General features: G+C 43.2%; 1 protein-coding gene across 2 annotated transcripts; it reads right to left on the bottom strand.

Annotated features, from left to right (window-relative positions):
* Positions 1-7,919: 7,919 nt before the first annotated feature.
* LOC110494235 (nuclear receptor subfamily 1 group D member 2) lies at positions 7,920-18,563 on the bottom strand. 2 transcript variants are annotated; one of them, XM_021569144.3, is made up of 6 exons: positions 17,739-18,563; positions 12,185-12,490; positions 11,858-12,091; positions 9,988-10,535; positions 9,506-9,902; positions 7,920-9,405 (listed from the first exon to the last, which is right to left on the bottom strand). In XM_021569144.3, the coding sequence occupies exons 1-6, from the start codon at positions 17,752-17,754 to the stop codon at positions 9,209-9,211; spliced, it is 1,698 nt and encodes a 565-aa protein (XP_021424819.1). In that variant the 5' UTR covers positions 17,755-18,563; the 3' UTR covers positions 7,920-9,208. The 2 variants fall into 2 exon arrangements, with proteins under 2 accessions (XP_021424819.1, XP_090061767.1); XM_090205641.1 differs by lacking the exon at positions 17,739-18,563 and adding an exon at positions 13,272-13,442.
* Between the last annotated feature and the right edge of the window lie 1,990 nt (positions 18,564-20,553).

The raw sequence follows: 20,553 nt of genomic DNA, 5'->3' as shown, positions 1-20,553 counted from the left end.
TTCTTAGAACTTCTTTTACAATCAACCATGTATTTTTTTTATATACAGTGCCGTCAGTAAGTATTCAGACCCCTTGACTTTTTCCACATTTTGTTACGTTACAGCCTTATTCTACAATGGATTAATTTTAAAAAAAAATAATCCTCAGAAATCTATAAGTATTCAGACCCTTAGCTCAGGCGCATCCTGTTTCCATTGATCATCCTTGATATGTTTCTACAACTTGATTGGAGCCCACCTGTGGTAAATTCAATTTATTGGGCATGATCCCACAGACAGTGCATGTCAGAGCAAAAACCAAGCCCTGATGTTGAAGGAATTGTCTGTAGCGCGCAGAGACAGGAATGTGTTGAGGCACAGATCTGGGGAAGGGTACCAAAATCTTTCTGCAGCATTGAAGGTCCCCAAGAACACAGTGGCCTCCATCATTCTTCAATGGAAGAAGTTTGGATCCACCAAGACTCTTCCTAGAGCTGGCCGCCCGGCCAAACTACGCAATAGTAGTCAAAATACCAGCAACCGTGTGTGAAAACCTTGTGAAGACTTACAGAAAACGTTTGACCTCTGTCATTGCCAACAAAGGGTATATAACAAAGTATTGAGATAAACTTTTGTTATTGACCAAATACTTATTTTCCACCATCATTTGCAAATAAATTCATTAAAAATCCTACAATGTGATTTTCTAGATTTTTTCCCCATTTGTCTATCATAGTTGAAGTGTACCTATGATGAAAATTACAGGCCTCTCTCATCTTTTTAAATGGGAGAACTTGCACAATTGGTGGCTGACTAAATACTTTTTTGCCCCACTGTATAACCCGTTAAATGGTAAGACTAGTTTAGTAACAGCCAGGTGGATTAATAAGATAAAGGTTAGCTACATTATGGACCTGAGATGACCCACGCATAAAATCATAATGGGATCCACCCACAACAACCTTTGATCTGGTGCTGGAACATTCATTTCTACAGAATTTAAAAACCACTTATCTAACCTCTGGTGTCTCTATTCCACTTCCATCGTACAGTGTCGAGATGGAAAACATCAGCCAACCATAATATGGTTATTGTGAAAAATCCCACTCTGCTCTCCTGGTTTCTCTGAATGCTTGTAACTCTGGTATGACATAGCTTGACTGAAACTAGGAAAGCAGACAAGGTGTTCCTTTCTCACAGTTATGTCTGTGTCTGGTTGTCTTTCCTAGTCTTTGGTTGCCATCACTGTGCTTTATTACTTTGGCAATCATAAGATCTATTTAATTAGCCTCTAGAAAACTCCTTACACTCCCCTCCTACTTAGTGTGTTGGGCACCGCCTAGAGTTTTAGACAGTACACTTCCAATGCCTAGAGGGCAGCAGAAGCTAGGTTGTGTTCTGAGAGTGCCGGTAGCCGGCTTGATATGATCCCTGATTGGTCACAGTTGTGCGTGTCGGCAGGTGATTGTGGAGTGAGAGGTGGCTTGAGTAGCCTCTGAGCCTTCCCACGTGTTTGATATCTTGTAATGGCATGTCTGTTTTTAAAAAAATGATATGATTGTTTTGGTCACCAACAATTGAACATCTATGATCTGCTTGGGCTGATTGACTACAGAGTCAGGACACCAGATTTGTGGTATTCTTTACTGGACATTACAGGTTTGCCTATACAAAACGTTGCCCTAGATTTATCAACTAACCTGGTATTGGTGATACTATCTTCGTTCTGTATTCGGCCAAACATTTATCTTCAAAAATGTCCATGTCCAGTTGCAGGTGTTTTATTTGATGACTTTTATAATGCTTCCTTTTGCTCCTTGAAGTAGTCAAACAATATAAATTCATATCTTGTCTATTTCAAATGTTCTCTTCTTCGCTCATAATGGCGTTCACACTCATTTAATGTACATGCCTCCACCTCCTGTACAGGTGATGAACTTGAGAAAAATACTAAATCGATTGTGGAAAGGGGAAATAAAAAGACATCATACAAAAATAGATAATAAATAAATAAATACATTCCACTCCTTCAGTCATAGTCAATCCAAATCACGTCCCTACACAGGCTCAGGGGCATGGTAGGGGGGGGGGGATCATCTTCAGTCAGGATTCCCTGCTATGTTATAGCTGTTTATTCCTGAATACTCAAAAACGTTGCATCCACCTTCACTATCAATGTATGTGTATCCTTCAACTGGAGAACGACATTCTGAATCTCAACTGGCTGCTGGGCGTCCACTGTCATAGCTTCCTCAGGTCCACTCGCTCCAACTATTTCCGTGCAGGAGACCTTCAAGGGTAATGTTTAAAATGCATGCCGCCACCTATTGTTCTGGAGTGTGCAATCAATAATGGTTTTCCTAATTCTATACTACTAAGAAAAATAAATAAACAAATAAATCCCTACTAATTTCTAACAAACCCTCCCCCATCTGTGATTGGGAGTCCCATAGGACATCACAGATTTGGCCGGGGTAGGCCGTCATTGTAAATAAGAGTTTGTTCTTAACTGACTTGCCTAGTTAAATAAAGGCTAAATAAAATACTTTTAAAAAAAAATCCTTCCATCATGCTGAGACTTAGGCCTTAGGATTATTCAGCATTTCAAAAATCATGTCGACAACCACAATAATCCTGCACCCGGCAAGTCATGTTGATAACCATTTTAGTGAAAGCTGTGAAGTCAATTTGATTTACTATCAAAGTGTCCCTTGACACAGCATATTTATGGAAGCAAGATTTCTGAACAGATGTCAAAACCATGTCAGGACTTGTAGAACCCCCCCCCCCCTCACAATTACAACATGTAGCCTTCACATTGTTCCCACAGTCACCATAATCATGTTCCCCTCCACACTTGGCACATATTTTCTTTCCTTTACACTGAGCAGCTGCATGTCCCATTCTTCGGGATTTAAAACACCGCAATGGGGATGGGACAAATTCTCTGACATTGAAAATAATGAATCCGATCTGTACTTTTTCAGGCAAAACCTTCTCAAACCTAAGAACCACTGATAAGCTTTCATTTCTTCATCCCTCTTTCCTGCAGATCAACCTTTCACCTCAATCACTATACCTCCCTTCACATTTTCTTTAATATCATCTATGGACATAGACAGTGGGACCACAGACATGACTCCCTTTAACTTTAGCATAAGCTCCAGGAACATGGCTTTTGATCTACTTCCCTTGCTGAGCACAGCTAGCACAGAATATTAACAGTCTACCATTTCCAATGAACCGGGCTAGTTTAACTTCACCTATCTCTTTCTTTACGGCATTGGTTAATCAAACATCATCACAACTTTCCACTCTGACACATCATTACTCTTGTTCCCTACCTTCACCCTCTTCACACTCTCTTCGCTAAAAGCTAAACTGCTTTCAGTAGCATGGTCTCTCTTTTTCCTATTACTTTCCACCACAGACCATTCAGGTCCTTGACACTCATCCTCCCGGACCCATATCATGTCATGAGAACTATCATCCATATTCCACGCATTCCAGCGCAGCCGTTGCTTCTCCAACCCTCTCTCCATATCCTCCATCGACGCATCCTCACTACTCGCCGCCATCACCAGGTGCTTCCTTGGCACACTCCCCATCCCAGGTCAGTGTCATTATGTCGTACACATTGTTGGATTACCTCATGTAGAAAAAAATGTGATTTCTATTGATAACGGAGCATTTTCTAAATTCAAACAAACCACCTGCAACTGGACGAGGAGATTTTAGAAGATACGTTTGGCCGAGAAATTGAGAGCGAAGATAGTATCGCCAATACCAGATTCGTTTGGCAAATCTGTCCATAACTCTATCCTCCTGATTCCTGCTTACAAGCAAAAACTCAAACAGGAATTGCCAGTGACAAGCTCAATATGGAAGTGGTCAGATGAAGCTGATGACAAGCTGCGGGACTCTTTCGCTAGCACAGACTGGAATATGTTCCGGGACTCATCCGATGACATTAAGGAGTACACCACATCAGTCACCGGCTTCATTGATAAGTACATCGACGACGTCATCCCCACAGTGAACGTAAATACATATCCCAACCAGAAGCCATGGATTACAGGCAACATCCGCACTGAGCTAAAGGCTAGAGCTGCTGATTTCATTGAGCGGGACATTAACCCGGACACTTATAAGAAATCCTGCTACACTCTCTGACGAACCATCAAACAGGCCAAGCATCAATACAGAACTAAGATCGAATCCTACTACGCCAGCTCTGATGCTCGTCGGATGTGGCAGGACTTGCAAATTATCATGGATTAGAAAGGGACTGTCATTAAGTTTGCTGACGACTCGACGGTGATAGGGCTGATCACTGACAACAATGAGACAGCCTATAGGGAGGAGGTCAGAGACCTGGCAGTGTGGTGCCAGGACAACAACCTCTTCCTCAACGTCAGCAAGGAGCTGATCATGGACTACAGGAAACAGAGGGCTGAGCACACCCCCATTCACATTGATGAGGCTGTAGTGAAACGGGTCAAGAGCTTCAAGTTTCTTGATGTCCACATCACTAAGTATCTATCATGGTCCAAACACACCAACACACTCGTGAAAAACGCACGACAACACCTCTTCTCCCTCAGGAGGCTGAACAGATTTGGTATGCCCCCCCCCCAGAGCAAAATTGTAAAAACACCAGCAACTCAGCTCTAAGTTTGTTACATTTTGGAAATATGTTCCAAAGTAAACCCACACATAATATAGATATATATGTGATCATATACAAATGTAAGCAAGGTTTGAAATGACTGTTTTAGTCAAATATTAGAGCTGTTTCTTGCTGTCAATTTGCAGTCTACAAATAATTAGTAATTATGTTCTGGCCCCATGATCATCCGGCTCAAGTAAAAATCCTCCTGCAGCTGAATCTAACTGATGATCCCTGATCTATGGCGACGTTTTGCATAGGCAACCTGCAACGTCCAGTAATGGATACCAAAATGTTTTGGGTATATTACATTATGTGGTGTACAGTCTGTAGCTGCTGGTAAGTAAAGCTATCTTTCTAGGCACACGCAGCCAACACCCTGATCCCGTATGTTTACTTACTTTCACGTTAAATGCACACATTCAGACAGGTTATAGCACAGTTAGTCAAGCCTAAAACACCTAGACATAGCGAGAACAGGCTTATCCCTGTGCTAGATGGCTAGTTGGTTTTGTAACAATCCTGCTTAAATAAATAATGACTGATAAACTAATTTCAACAGTGTAAAGCTTGTCAACTGTAAAACTAAATGTATTGTCTTGACAGCTTAGTTTCAGCCTATGGAATCAAGAGTCCAAAACCATTAGATAGAGATGTTGCTTAAATTGTACTTAGGCACCGATCTAGGACCATTTACCTTCCTTAAGGTCTACCCTTAATCATTAGGGGGGAAAACACAAAACTGACCATATATCAGCACCCAGTGGCAATCATACGCCATACGAGTCAGCAACACTCTGTCATTATGAACACTAGATGGTGATAGTGTACTATCTGTAAAGTTATACTCTGCTGTATGGTTCTTTATCCACACGTAAGAATAGCACTGTAAATCCCTGTTCAAGTACTATTCGGAAGAAGGGAACTGAAATGTCCGATTTACTAATTCGTTGAAGGCGGGCACGCGTATAACAACAACCAGTTAACTGTTAACAATTCGGACATTTGGTTCATAATTGACCGACGATATACTCCACAAGTTTAGCGAGTCTTATTTTTCTGACTTTATAAACGTATGTTCTTAATGACATTCTTTTTTTCTTCATTCTTCTCATGTTATATATAGTCTGTGACGCACTTGTTAACGCTTTAGCTGTAACTGTCCTGTAGGTGGCGCATGAAGATCTGTTTTAGTCGGCCTACTGTGTGTTCCAGACAGAGCAGTGTTCTACACAAATGTACCCTTCATTATGTTCCCGATGTTCCCAAAGGTTGGTTCTATTTATACCTTCCAAATCTGCTCTCATAGCTGAAAAACACTTGGGAGGTTTTGGCTCCCTTGACAAACTACAGTATTTGAGTGTAAAATCAGTTAAAGATGCCGTCAATCTGGGGGCAAAGTGAATATTCAGCTTCACTCGCAGCTGGCCAGTAAACATTTTCAAACATAAAACTGCTATTAAAGTACTTTAATTCACATCTGTCTGATGTGAATGCCCTAATTTAGGGGACAGGGCACTGATATAAAACTCATAGACATGTGACTGGTTACCTTGATTATTTCCTTCCTAGGCAGAGAGGAAGAGTTGAAGCGAGAGGATTTGCTCTGCCCAAAATCTGTCCACGAAAATAAGACCACGAAATGAGGAATTTTTGTATGGAGTTCAATGAGAGAGAACTTATAATGGAATTGCTCATTTGCTACATGAGGCTTATTTGATCAAATAGAAGTTTCGCAATGGTTTGGTTGTAATGAATGCACTGATATAAGTGGACACAGGTAGCACTTTAGCAACTTTATATCTTGAACCAATGACAAATGTATTTAAATGGCAGTGGCCATGCTTGACAGCGTTACCCAACCCCTCACAGTTTTTAAACTGTTCAGTACAGCACCGTTTCCCTTCAATTGAATGTTCCAGCACGTAAAAATGTACTGAACTGTTGTTCACACGTGTATCTGCCCTCTCATTGGCTGGAATGCTCTTATCTGATCTCGCCTTCTTCCGCATGCATTCCATATTTGATGATATGTACTGTATTTCCATTGTTAGAGTCGACTATCTTGTCAATATAATAGATAATCTTTCCCCAGGGTCATGGCTACAAGGGTGCTGGGGTGTGTGTGTGGGCCCTCCAGATGTTAGATGCCCTCTGAATGCCCTCTGTATCTTGCTCTGGTCGTTATATTTTTACCTTCACAAGGACACACACATGCATGGACACTTTCTATCTGATCGTAATCATTATTTTCTTAATCTCCAGAAAAGTACAGATTTCAGATGCACTGTGGACACATCTCAACTCTCATCTGTATCTAGCTCTGCGTGGACACGTCCCAACTCTCATCTGTACCCAGCTCTGCGTGGACACGTCCCAACTCTCATCTGTACCTAGCTCTGCATGAACACGTCCCAACTCTCATCTGTACCTAGCTCTGCGTGGACACGTCCCAACTCTCATCTGCACCTAGCTCTGCGTGGACACGTCCCAACTCTCATCTGTACCTAGCTCTGCGTGGACACGTCCCAACTCTCATCTGTACCTAGCTCTGCGTGGACACGTCCCAACTCTCATCTGTACCTAGCTCTGCGTGGACATGTCCCAACTCTTATCTGTATCTAGCTCTGCGTGGACACGTCCCAACTCTTATCTGTATCTAGCTCTGCGTGGACACGTCCCAACTCTCATCTGTACCTAGCTCTGCGTGGACACGTCCCAACTCTTATCTGTATCTAGCTCTGCGACAAGTGGTGTTCAGACAATCAATCAATCAAATGTATTTATGAAGCCCTTTTTACATCAGCAGATGTCACAAAGTGCTATACAGAAACAGCCTAAAACTACAAAAAGTAAGCAACGTAGATGTGGAAACACACACTTGACACATTTACCCACATTATTTTCTATCAAATATATTTGACACAGTTCGCATCCTAATCATTCTGTCCCTGCATGGTTCTTTGTTATATCTGCTCTGCGAGGATGAGTTTGTGTTAACCTGTGAACTGTGTGCTTATATACACACACTGATACAAATGCCCTTAACAGCCTGTAACAAGGCACTTAATTGATATGATGCCCATTATCATTAATTTGGTATAATGGGTGACAAAAGCTGGAACATCATTGTTAAAAGTGACCTTACTTTGCTAGGTTACTGCTTTGCCTCTGTTGTGCAGCGTGGTATGTTGGGTATGGTTAATAGTGTTAGTGGCTTTTATGTAAGTCAATAACACACGGAAACGAGTGAAGAGTCATACACAAGAAGTACAGTATACCATCTCATTTAATATTGGTTCTCTATGGAAGAAGTTTAACCATGAAACATTTACAAAATATACACAAGGTAATGCATCAATCAATCAACAATAGTTATATTTCAATAATGTAGGTTCAAATCAAACAGTTTTTTATTTTACACGGTTGGTGCACCGGTTCCATCAGTAAGGATGAGTGTTGGGGGTTGTAAGGATCAGTTCATGACAGGAAGACCACTGGCCCCATACAGTAGATGCATACCTTGCACCCCCCCCCCCCCCCCCCCCACACACACACAATCGTGCACCTCTCAAACATAGCACCCCCGCTTTGTGTCTTCAATAGTGCTAACATCATACAGCAATCAACTCAAATGAAGTAGGAACCAGTCACAAATATTATGTACAATATGTTCAACAATAGAATACCTTAATACATATAACCCGACAAATTAGGTCTAAAATGACCAAATGTCTCCCTGATTACAGTATTCAAATATAATGCTTCATACTCTCAATTCTTACAAATGTAAATAATACATTTTCTCATCAAATCCCAAATATTGGATTTCCAAAAAGATTCATGACGTGATTTTGAAAATATCTTAGGCTGTTTTAACAGTGCATACACAGTCAGTTAGGGATCTAATAGTGTGTTATACATTGCTATTGCTCTGTCATATGGGCTTGTTGATGTATGGAAAGTGCTGTGTTTGAATGTGTAGAAAGAAAATGTCCCTTTCTCTTGTGAAAAGGGTGTGCTTCCTTCTTGCTGGTTTTCTGTCTGTCTGTGGCAGGACAGGAGGACATAGTGATGCGCGAAATGAGAGAGGAGGAATGGAACCGTCTTTTGGTCTTCAGTCACTGTCACCATCATTGGGAAATATGGGTAATGGAGGATTTGTAGACTCTCGTCCTTCAACTATGGGAGTTAAGTTGGACTAAGATGAGGATTTGCTGTCTAACTCCCAGCACACCAACTTGTTAGGCAGATTATACGTCTATGAGAGATTCTACCAGCTGTGAGTATTGTTCATGAGGTCATAGTTCAAGAGACTCTCTCCTATTATCCATTTTTCTCTGAGATGCCTCTCAGTCCACTCATTCACCCTGTCCAACCCTGCTTCTGCCCCAGTCCTAGCTCCAGCACACACAGCCCATTGAAGAGAGCCTGAGGATGACCGGCTGCTGGCTTATGGCTGGAGTGAAGGAGTCATGAGGGTGTTCACCAAGAGGACTGCCCCTTTCGGGGGTCCGGTAGTCAGTGGGTGCCCCTGCGGGCTGTGGTTCCTTCAGGCCCTTAGGGGTCGATGCTAAAGGCCAGCAGCTTGTCGGAGTGCATGTTATTGAGGGTGCGCAGGTCGGGCAGGCGCAGCAGCAGCTTGGGGAAGAGGGCGCTGTCGTCGGGGCAGCGGCGGGTGATGAGCGAGCGCAGGGCTTTGATCAGACTCTCCTGAAGCTGCTCCACTGCAACTACATCAGCCACACCTGAACAGTCTGAGAGAGGAGACAATGTTATATACATGGTGAAAAATCTAAACATCTGTGATTTTTAAAAAAGATTTAGAGAAGCGTGTGTTTCTTATGAGTCTCTTACCGGCAGACACTAGCACCACAGCCATGAAGAGGGCCATCTCGTCGGGCTCCAGGCCCAGAGATCCCAGCTTCTCACTAAACTCAAACATGGCGTCCAGCAGAGAGCCCATACCCAGCGCCCGCAGGGATGTCAGGGGGTATGTCTGGCCGTTCAGGAAGGTCACCGTCTTCTCCTTGGGGTCGAACAGTGAGCAGAACCTGACCATCAGCACCTGGAAGGTGCCGGCCTTAAGCAGCATGACCTGGTCATGCTGGCTGAGACTCTGGAACCCGGGGATGCTCTTGGCAAACTCCACCACCTCCTTGACGGCCGGGGTGAAGCACTGGGAAAAGGCGTCCCAGATCTGCTGGCTGGATCGGCCACGGGGGGCCACGGGACATGCGTTCAGGGGACATGCCTGAGAAAGAGGGAGAGGGTTAGAATGGCTCTATGACCAATGCATTGTACATATAGTACATATACTGAGATTTAATGAGACTCACCAGAACTTTGGCGCCTCCACTCAACTTCCAGGGGCATGTGGTCTGGTTTAGAGACTCGCCGGCTGAAAAGTTGTTGTGATTGGCTTGGAAGGTCTGAGCGGACTGGCTGCCATTGGACATTGGGCATTGACTCTGATTGGATGATGGTTGGTAGGTATATTGGGCGTTGTCAACATTGTTGTTGCGTGGGTAGCGAGGGGGGGTCTGGTAGCTTTGTGTGGGATGTGACTGGTACCCCTGAGAGGGGTTGGAATGGGAGTGGGTTTGGGGTGCGGGGTGAGCGTAGCCAGAATCATGTGCTGGATTGTTGCGGATGTTGTTGCTGTTGACGACCATCTTGATTACTGGCTTCACATCCTCTTGGGCAAAGATGTTGCGGTAGGCAGTGGAAATGGACTCGCCAGGTTCTGGGCTGGCCGGGGCCTCAGAGGAAGAAGGGGAGGAATCAATCTCCATGGATGCTGATTCGTTGAGGCTATTCATGTAGCTCTGCATCTCGTCCAATAGCCTCTGCTTCTCACGCTTTGGGATACGCCCAAAACGCACAGCTGAGGAGGAGGACATGGGGAAAATACGTTAGCCAATGAATGGATAATACAGATGGCAGTGACTGGAGCTGGTATAGCAGTAGCCTATTACTTATCAGTCTAATTCAACCTTTACTCCCTGACACTGATTGGGAATGCAATCCCTGTGTTGTATTATTACTGACTACTCCTACAGGGTAAAGAAAGCTGGGGGGAGCTTTTCTCCTGTCTCTATAACCAGTCTGTTTCAATCGACCATCTCCTCTCCATCTCTCCAGTCCTTCCATCCCCCTCTCCATAGCACACGTCCTCTCCATAGCACACGCCCTCTCCCTCTACATAGCACACGTCCTCTGGCAAACCTATTTATAGTCTGCTACTGTATGCTACACCCCTTCCCCCTGATCTCTCTCTTCCTCTTTCTACCTCGCCCCTCGCTGACTCTTGCTCTCTAGCTCCTTCCTCTGTGTCCCTGTTAAGAAACACAAAGTAGGTTCCTGGGTCAGCTAGAGTAAACGTTGTCATTGTGAGTGACAGTGAGGGAGGAGTGGTCAAAGTGGAGGAGTGGAAAAAGTGAGAGGGTAATAGGGTATGAGTAAAGGGGTGAAGTGGTAATGAAAGGGCGAAAGAGAGTCTCATGGGCGAGAGGGAATGTGAAAGGGTGAGGGAATTAGAGGATGATTGAATGAGAGTGAAGGGTAAAAAGATGAAAAGGGAAAAAGGGGGTAGGTATGTGACATCAAATGTCGTTTTAAATATAAATGCCTTGCATTCCTAAAATAAATCTTCAAATAACACAAGTATTAAAATAACATATAGAGCGAAAAGGCCAAACCTATGCTTTGAGCTTTGTTGGGTAATTGGTGCAATGGTGGATTGTTTTCCTCCTCTATAGCATTTTCCTTTTATAGGTCACCTCAAAAGGTTTGCTCCAGAAAAGAAGATGATTTATTATCACCTAGTTTATAGATACCTCTGGAGGGTATGGTGGCCTGTAGGGAAATGATGTCATACAGGAGAGGGATGGAGCTGAGCCTCTAACTGTACCAACTGTACTATCCTCCAATAAAATTTGAATAGTTTATGATTAGAACATGACCTATTAAAAGCCTGTATGTTATAGACTTTGTGGTCATACTTCTAATAGATGTGCAAACACATTCAACCTAACATGGAGGGTAATGAAGCGGCCTGTGGCCTAATTTCCAGAAATAAACCGTATTTGCCACAGTTTTCCCCATGACTGATGACTACTGGGACTCCCCAACTGCTTCTGTCATCAATCAGAAACTATGGGCCAGAGGAGAGAAAAAGAGGGAGAGGAAGATAGAACGTTCTCTTACCATCTCTGGACATGCCCACGTAGAGACACTTCTTGAAGCGGCAGTGCTGGCAGCGGTTGCGGTTCATGCGCATGATCAGGCAGCTCTCGTTCTTCACACACATCTTGTAGTGGATGTTCTGCTGGATGCTGCGCCGGAAGAAACCCTTGCAGCCTTCACAGGCGTGAACGCCGTAATGGAAGCCAGACGCGATGTCCCCACACACCTTACACAGGAGCACCATGCCTCCTGTCTCTGTGAGGTAGACAGAAATAGGAATGATTGGTTAGACATTACAATAGAAAAATATAAGAAGAAAGAAAGAAAGCCAGTAGAAGCGGTACTTACTGGTGAAGGTGCCAGTGAAACTGCAGGGCCTCTTGGCCACCATAGGGTGGGCGTAGGTGTTTCCAGAGGATGTAGCGGCTGTAGTGGCATTGGCTTCAGGGAACTGGAAGACTAGTTTGGGCGAGGGCCCACCCCTGTTCTCCCCTCTTTCTCTCTTCAGAGGGCCGATCTCGGGGAACGAGACAGGCTCAGGAGATGAGGGTTGGGAGTGGGAGGACCGGGGGGACTGGGTCTGGTACCCGCTGGAGGGGCTGCCAGGGCTGGGGCTGGCACTACCAGATGATCCAGCATACAGTATCACACCACCTGGAGTGCAAAGATGAGAGGAGAGAGAGGGAGGGCAGTTAGTGTTTCCATGTCACAAGGAAGCAGACATTAGGCTATGCTGTCAGCAAACTAGCTGTGCAAAGATATCTAGATTCATATCTGTGTCGAAGGTAGGTAGGTCAACTAACAGATAAGTGTTGAGCAATAGGCACTTGGCTGGGTTACCTAACATGAACACACCTCCTGCCCGAGGTCGATATTTAAACCACAATCAGTCTCAGAGAAGCTGGTAAAAGGTAATAGAAGGTCAGAATGTGTCGGGAAAACGAGGTCAAGTCTAGCCTCGGGGCCAACCAGATCTTTGTCAATAGTCTTTTTCCAAAATGTGGATTTATAAGATTTCAAAAAAGCATTATCATTTTAGCTTTGACTAATTCTGTGTTTGATGTGAGACCTTGAATATATACAAAAACAAAATAATGTAAAAAGTATTTAAAAAATTTCCCGATTTTGTAAGAAAAAAATCTAAGCTATATAAATTGTACCGTACCGCGCCCACCTAAAAGTTCTAGAACGTTCCAAAGCAAGTTCGGTACGTAAACTCGGAAATGGCTCATAACTCCCTCCCTCCCTCTCCCCATCTCTCTACCCCTCCCTCCCTGTAAAGATTGTGCTCTGTGTACGAGAAGAGCGACAGCCCCTCACGTGTACGTTCAGCCAGCCAGCCAGCTGCCTCCTCGCGCTAACAGCAAGCCTCGCTTTTCCCTGTTCATGCGCCCGGAGCTTGCTCAAACTGCCTGCCACACGACCGCCGACTCACATGGACTCCTGACACACAAGGCGCTTTCCGCAGTCCCGTGTAGACAACAGTCGCAGTACAATAACAGGCTGCTGAGAGCTCACGGTTGAAAGAGAGAGGGTTTAGTTTGAAAGAGAGAGGACAGGCTACTGTGCATGTATTGCATTCCACTGAGTCACCGGAACCCCCCCCCCCCCCCTAGCTTGTCTGGAAGATGAAAAAGCGGTTTTAATATAATTTCAGTCAGCATTACATGTTTTCAATACAGGTCAAACTCATCATTGTGCTATCTGAAACAATAGCCGTGTTTCTCTCTCTGCTGGAGGAGACAAGTGCTGCTGGCTGGGATATTCTGTTTAGGTTAAAGTGAGTGTGCCTGACTATAATTCCTCTGCCAGCATGTGCCAACACCGACTGTGATAACTGCTGGGGCTTCACTGTTTGCGTGTGGCAGAGCTTCCCCTCTACCTGAAATGTCAGACTTTAAATCCACCCCCACCCCCACTATTGACACACACTCATATAGTCCTGAGCTGTTGGTTTGGTTTACATTGTCAAGTGGCAGCCCAGTGAGGGGGACCTGACCCCTGACCTTCTCTATGGCAGAGACAGCATAATTCACCAGAAACCTGAGCCTGGCCAGGTGGCTCGAGGAAAGGCCCCTCCCTGGAGCACTATGCTATGACACAGGTGGGGAAGGGCTGTATGACTCAGAGCTAGGATAAACATAGACAGTAACTAACCCCTCCTTATTCCCTCCCCCTTTAATGGAGGTCCCACCCACTCTTAGGGCATAGAAAAGAAGGGAGACAGCCAGGTGACGTGTGTGCATACTTGGCCGTGAGTCTTGAGACAGGTGGAAAAAAACTCAGCTTGGACTGAAATGCATATCAATGAAGACCAAATAGCTCATTAATAATATTGTAATCCTGTAATTTCTAACATGTTAATATAGTGACTATCGGTTTAGTTTATTGAAAGGCAAGCCCATATCACATCTGACAATCAGGCTTCTGAGTTCTCACCTTCACCCCTGTACTATAGTCACGCAGCTATAATGGTAATATAACCACTGCTGTTGTGAAACCGCTGTACTCTGTCACTAAGGTTGAGGTCAGCTTTAACTCCACTGCTTCGTTGGAAGTCAGATAAACGTCCATGGCTCATGTCGGGTGAGGAGACTCGTGGTGAGCTAATCTGATAGTCGGTTGGCTGGAGGGAGTGCTCAGGAACGTGTCCTCCTTTCCCCCCTCTCTCTTGGTGACCCTTACTCACTCCCTCCCTTCTTCTTTCCCTCCAGACATCCCAGACACTGCCTCCTTGTCTAACCTATCATCTCATTGGCCTAATCTATCATCTCAACCTCGCCATTTGTAAGTGTTTGGTGTGTTACATTGACATGGTAAATCTATAAATAAATGACAGTGAATAAGACTGGGGTGAACCACTGGTTATACACACAATTACATTGACTACCAGTAGATTAATAATGATAAATCCAGGCAATCACAACTGGCCGTGATTGGGAGTCCCATAAGGCGGAGCACAATTGGCCCAGCGTCGCCTGGGTTTGGCCGGTGTAGGCCGTCATTGTAAATAAGAATTAGTTCTTAACTGACTTGCCTAGTTAAATAATGGTTAAATATAAAAATATATATATATATATATTGTCCAGTTACTCATATTAACTTCCCATCCGGCTCTGATGATTGACAGAATAGCAGTCTTTGCATTTATTGGCAGAAGAAGTGGGGCAATATAACAATTAGTGTATCTTGGAGTAGAAGCCTATAGAAACGTTATGACATAGAAAACAGTGTATTTTGATCCACCATATAAACTATATTATAAATATAGGCCAGCCTACCCTCCAACCTGAATTTAGACAATTTGAATTTGCTACTTGTCAGGGTAATTTGTGATATCGGTGAGTGAACCATCACTACAATGTTTTCTCAACATGTGACATTTTGTGTATTGCTACCATGTATTACAAAAGTATCACAATATCCACTATATTGAATATACTGTATATCAAACTATTCAGTTGTCTTTCCAAATTAAAATATATCGGCGTAAAGAAATCAACATTAAACTAGTGGATAGGGTACTAAAACGTTCTGACCCACTGACCAAATTCTGGCAGCAGCAAAACAGAGTTCCCGGAAAGGCTGTGAGTAGGAGTTCCCGGAAAGGCTGTGAGTGTGCGAGGGGAGAGCGCAAGGGAGATTAAAAATATGTAGGCGAGGGTGGGAATCACGCGCTGCACGTGGATGCGGAGGTTTATGCACGTGAAGTCGGCTCTAGACAGGCAAGGTGGGAACTCGGGTAAATCAGGCGCATGATGCCGACCATTATCAGACTGTTGCCATGCAAATAATAGCTAAGATATTTATTAGACTTGAGAACATGGCTGTAAATAGGGGACTAGGTCATTCAATATCAATGCCACTGTCACATTCCCTGCTGTCTTCGTGGAAATATATTTGGCAATTGAGTTATTCCAGCCTCAAATGTGTCATAACATGACCGTTATGGTAATTACCTCATATTATTAATGGAACCTGACTCAAAAGGCAATTATCTATTGAATTAACGCAATTTGAATATCTTTAACTTTAGAATATTGAGTGGTAAATTGTGTCACCTCGTAGGCTTACAGGGTTTCCCTTTATAAGGGAACCACTCCCATATTGTGACCTGCCATGGAGATTCATTCACTGCTATGAATTCATGGACTATGGAGGCCAACTTGGTCAACATATCAGTTGAAATAAAGGTTGAACACTCCCCATTACTGAGAGTTGGCTAGTGGTCATCATTCCACTGATGCTAATGACCCACTAACTGATAGGATATGTTTGGCACCCAAACATATGCATATATTGAAATAAATTTTGGGTAATTCATATCTGAATTACTACTTTTTGTATTCCATATCTTGTATTTTGTTTATTTTGTTATATTGTACATTTTATATTGGTAAAAATGTTTTGACTGTAGCTCTGCTGGTGCCTGCAGTAGATCAGGGAAGACAATATTTCATAATAAAACAGTTTTTATGACCAATTCACCACCTACTCAATTTAGACCTGGCTTGAATAGCTGTTAACTGTTCAAATGTGGCCTTCATGTCAGGACCAGCTCTTTTAAAAATGGTTTTGTCTCTCATGTCTATGGAATTGGCGTGATAGGTCTTTGACACACCATTGAGAGAGAAAAAAGTTATGATGCGCAGCAGCACTGAACAAGCTTGGGGAGACACCAGTCAGGTAGCTTGAGAAGTTCTGAAAATGCCTTTCTGGATTAGTGCTGCTGATGAAAGGATTTGGAACGGTTTCGTTTTCCCCTTGTAATCACGTTTGATTCAATTACGCCAACAATTCTCAACTCTCCAAGCAAAGGCAATCCATACAATTGCTATTATGTAAAAGGAGCTAACACTAAATCAATAATGGAATAGTCACATGAAGTGCCGACCAGCACGTGCAGGCACCAGGGACTGACCGAGCGTGTAAAGTGGGACCGGTACTGAACGTCAATTTGTTATTTACATGTAGGGAATCGGGAAGTAGCGGTCAGCTCAGTCGCCGCAAAATAGCAAAGATTGTGGCATGCCATACGACAACCCACTCCCTCCAAACCATAAGCATCACTCACATTAGCCTTCACCCCAAAACACACTTGGCATTAAAATGTAGATTTAGCCCATCTATCTTTGACAAAATAGCAGCAAAATTATACAAAAGCCAGTTTTGAGATATAGTTAACAAAACCGCGTTAATTGCAGGCACCGAGCATTATCAGTGTTCATGTAAAGTTGTGCCATATGGGATAGGAATCGCAATTCCAGATAGTTTCTATCTTCTTATCTCCAATGTATACTACAATATAAACATTTTAAAAATAGGTAACCTAAAACATTACTTATTACATGATAGAAAGTAAATACGCGAAATAGTATATGTCCAATACCTCACCGAAGTAGCATTTCACTTAAAATGGAGGGATGTATTGCAAAAGGACATAGCAAAAATGGTATTATAAAAAGATGGGTTAATCTGTTGACATCGGATGGTTGGAGTTAAAAACAGAATGAATGGTGGATTGGCCGCTGTGGGTAAAAATCCATCCCTTGCAGAAAAAGGAAATTACGAATGTATGTATAATTAGTTAACTACATATACTGTTTATGTGAGCGAAAATAGCTATTAGTAGCAATAGAAGACATATTATCTGCCGAAGTGGTGGTAGGGTTGGGGGGAATACAAAAAAGCCTCGGGCAATACATGATCATGACATTATCAATGAACTCATTACCACTACACGTACCGTGTACCAAACACAGTGAAGGAATATACCTAAACAGTACACATTACATTTACTCAGTAGTGTTAATTTACAAGTAGTGTATTCGCAAATACATTTATGTTTTAGCCTACAACTGACAATAGCATTGATTGGTTATAACTTGGAAATGGAACTCACCAGGGCTGTTGTCCATTTTTTCCGGTATTTGGTTGATTCTAAACAGTATTGGAATTATTCAATGTTGGTTTGTCTCTTTGCGTCAATGAGGAGTTTCGTTGATATAGGTGAAATAGTCATGAACCGCCAAGAAAGCATAGAGCGGGAATCCCAATAAGAGCAATGAGACTGTACGCAGGTCATTGGGGGTCAATCAAACCCGTCAAGTGTGGAAAAAAAATCGAAACTGATTTAAAGATCAGCAAAACCTAAACTGGTATCGTTTGACGAAATGTTTGCAAATCGTCTCCAAGGTGTGTAATTCAGTGCCTTGCTGCCTCTAGCCTGCTTCGCTTGGTGTTCGTAGGTCGTGTGGTGTACAGTAAACTATCACTGTAACATAACAAGCATTATTTGAAAAGAAATCCCAAGCATTCGGCTTTAGTGCCAGTCAGTCACCATGAACATCTCCAAAGTCAAAAGTGTGAAAGTAGTTTAGGCACACCCACTCATTAATAGGCAATACACCGCGCCCACACTACACCAGCACGTTTTCAGGTGTCTGAGAAATGTGACCATTTTTTTTGTCCCTTCAACCTCTGTTTTGTATGCCAAGGATTACACTCACACTCTCTCTTTCTCTGACTGCATCTGTCACGCTCTAATAGAGTATCTCATCCACCTCTTTTACACCCCCCATCCTCCTCTAGCCCTTTATTCGTTCGCACGTTTTCATTGGTGGAGAGCTAGAGTGGAGGCGAAACCATTGGACTCTCAACATTTGGGAGTCTAGTAAAGCTCGGTTGCATGTGCGCGCGGCATGTGAGCCGCCGAGCCTTGTGTCCTACTGACATACATTCTATGCAAATATATGAGGCCTTGCGATAAGAAGGGTGGACGGAGAGGGAGCTAGCACATGGGAAGGAGGCGGAGCTCACCGTGCTACCGCTCCCTCCATCTCGCTATCAAGTTCTGCCTTCAGAAGCGATTCGTTTTTTCCTAGAATCACAGCATCGGAAATTGGCATGAATCGTGGTGGGAATGTGGGTCAACATCAATTACTTGAGAGAACACATATCAAGCAGCAAAGCTTTCTGAAATACAATGTGGTGGGTGTCCTAAGTAAAGGCACCACATAGGAATCCCGAGTGCCCATGTTTTCGGTGGTTAGACACGAACTTGAATGTAGGTCATTGGGCTCTGCTGGAGGGGCTCTTAGTACGTGCGCCTCGTGTTTTATTATCATATATGCTAACGAATTTTGAATAAAGAAGTCATGAAGAGTGACGCAGATGCTCTGCCTACACCTAGGTTATAACACATTATTATACAATTGGGTCAAATGGGTCTGTGTGTGTTATATGTTCTCTGTGGCAGCTGGTTAGATATGGTCAATGCTGATAGGCTACTAGACGCCGTCACTTTTAAACCTCGTGAACCCAGCATGGGTAGCCAATGACACGACAGCCAGAGCGTCAGAGCATGTCCTCACGTGTTTTTCGTAATGAAGCATCGCCACTCCGTCGTGGAGTTCACTGCGCCGTAGATCACTCCTGCTGGCCAAACTTTATGATATACCAGGGCAGTAGGTGAATTATATATGCGTCATATTGCACAAGTTTAAGACCACGTTGTTTCCGATTCAAGAAACGTGTATAGCCATACGTCATTGTCATGTTTCAGACATTGGTCATATATGCCGCGTTCAAGTACTAGTCGGAACTAGGAAACTAGGACATTTCCGACTTGCTAACTGGTTGAGGATATACGCGTGCCGCTTTCAACCAGTTAGAAAGTCGGACATTTCCGAGTGTCTTAGTTCCGACTAGTACTTGAACGCGGCATTAACCACACATGGAACTGCGCCCTTTGGGCATTAACGTGCAATTATGCACAGAATGACACGACAGTTCTGGAGTTTACAGTCATTTAATAACTATTTATATTAACTGATTCAGAGTCGGTAAATTACACATTCATAAGCACAGCATAAGGGTATAACATTCATTTTAATGGAACATCATGGAAGTTTGAGGGATTTTGAATAAAAGCGTCATGATGTGACAAAGTTACTTGGTTATGACACACTTGACCAAAACGGAATGGTATCCATATTGTTATATATGACCTGTCTTTATAATATTGAATATAAGCAATACATATATAGGCTACATTGTCTGTTAATCAAACACCACCATTAAAAACTGTAATTCATTAATATTTTATAATTCGGAATGTAGCAGTTATGTACTGTGCCTATAGATGTGTAATTCATTATGAATATGAGATTTCATTTGAATCAAGACATATTTCGGTAGTTAAATAAATTGCAGTTAGGCAAATCACATTTAATCAGTTAATCATTGCAGTTAACCACAACGACTTACAAGAATGGCACAATATAAATGATTAATTTAATGTTAGTCATTGTTTTCATAGCTCAGTGTGTAGGACTACTAAATATACACTGAACAAAAATATAAATGCAACATGCTACAATTTCGAAGATTTTACTGAGTTACAGTTCAGACCAATTGCCTCGTGTGTTTACGGACATATTCAATCTGCTGTCCCCACATGCTTCAAGATGGCCACCATTGTTCCTGTACCCAAGAAGGCAAAGGTAACTGAACTAAATGACACTCACTTATGTCATCATGAAGTGCTTTGAGAGGCTAGTCAAAGATTATATCACCTCCACCTTACCTGTCACCCTAGACCCACTTCAATTTGCTTACCGCCCAATATGTCCACAGATGATGCAATCGCCATCACACTGCACACTGCCCTATCCCATCTGGACAAGAGGAATACCTATGTAAGAATGCTGTTCATT

The sequence above is a fragment of the Oncorhynchus mykiss genome, chromosome 17, assembly GCF_057628025.1.
Source record: "Oncorhynchus mykiss isolate SJ-2025 chromosome 17, ASM5762802v1, whole genome shotgun sequence".
In the NCBI taxonomy this organism is placed as follows: Eukaryota; Metazoa; Chordata; class Actinopteri; order Salmoniformes; family Salmonidae; genus Oncorhynchus; species Oncorhynchus mykiss.
The sequence above is the reverse complement of the archived record's forward strand: the minus strand, read 5'-3'. Positions and strand labels throughout refer to the sequence as shown.

Excerpts from the sequence above, each read along its gene's own strand:
- LOC110494235 (XM_021569144.3), bottom strand. Across the intron at positions 12,092-12,184 it reads TTTCACTGGCACCTTCACCA|AGACAGGAGGCATGGTGCTC; the intron begins GTAAGTACCGCT and ends TCTACCTCACAG. Across the intron at positions 10,536-11,857 it reads CGTGGGCATGTCCAGAGATG|CTGTGCGTTTTGGGCGTATC; the intron begins GTAAGAGAACGT and ends CCTCCTCCTCAG.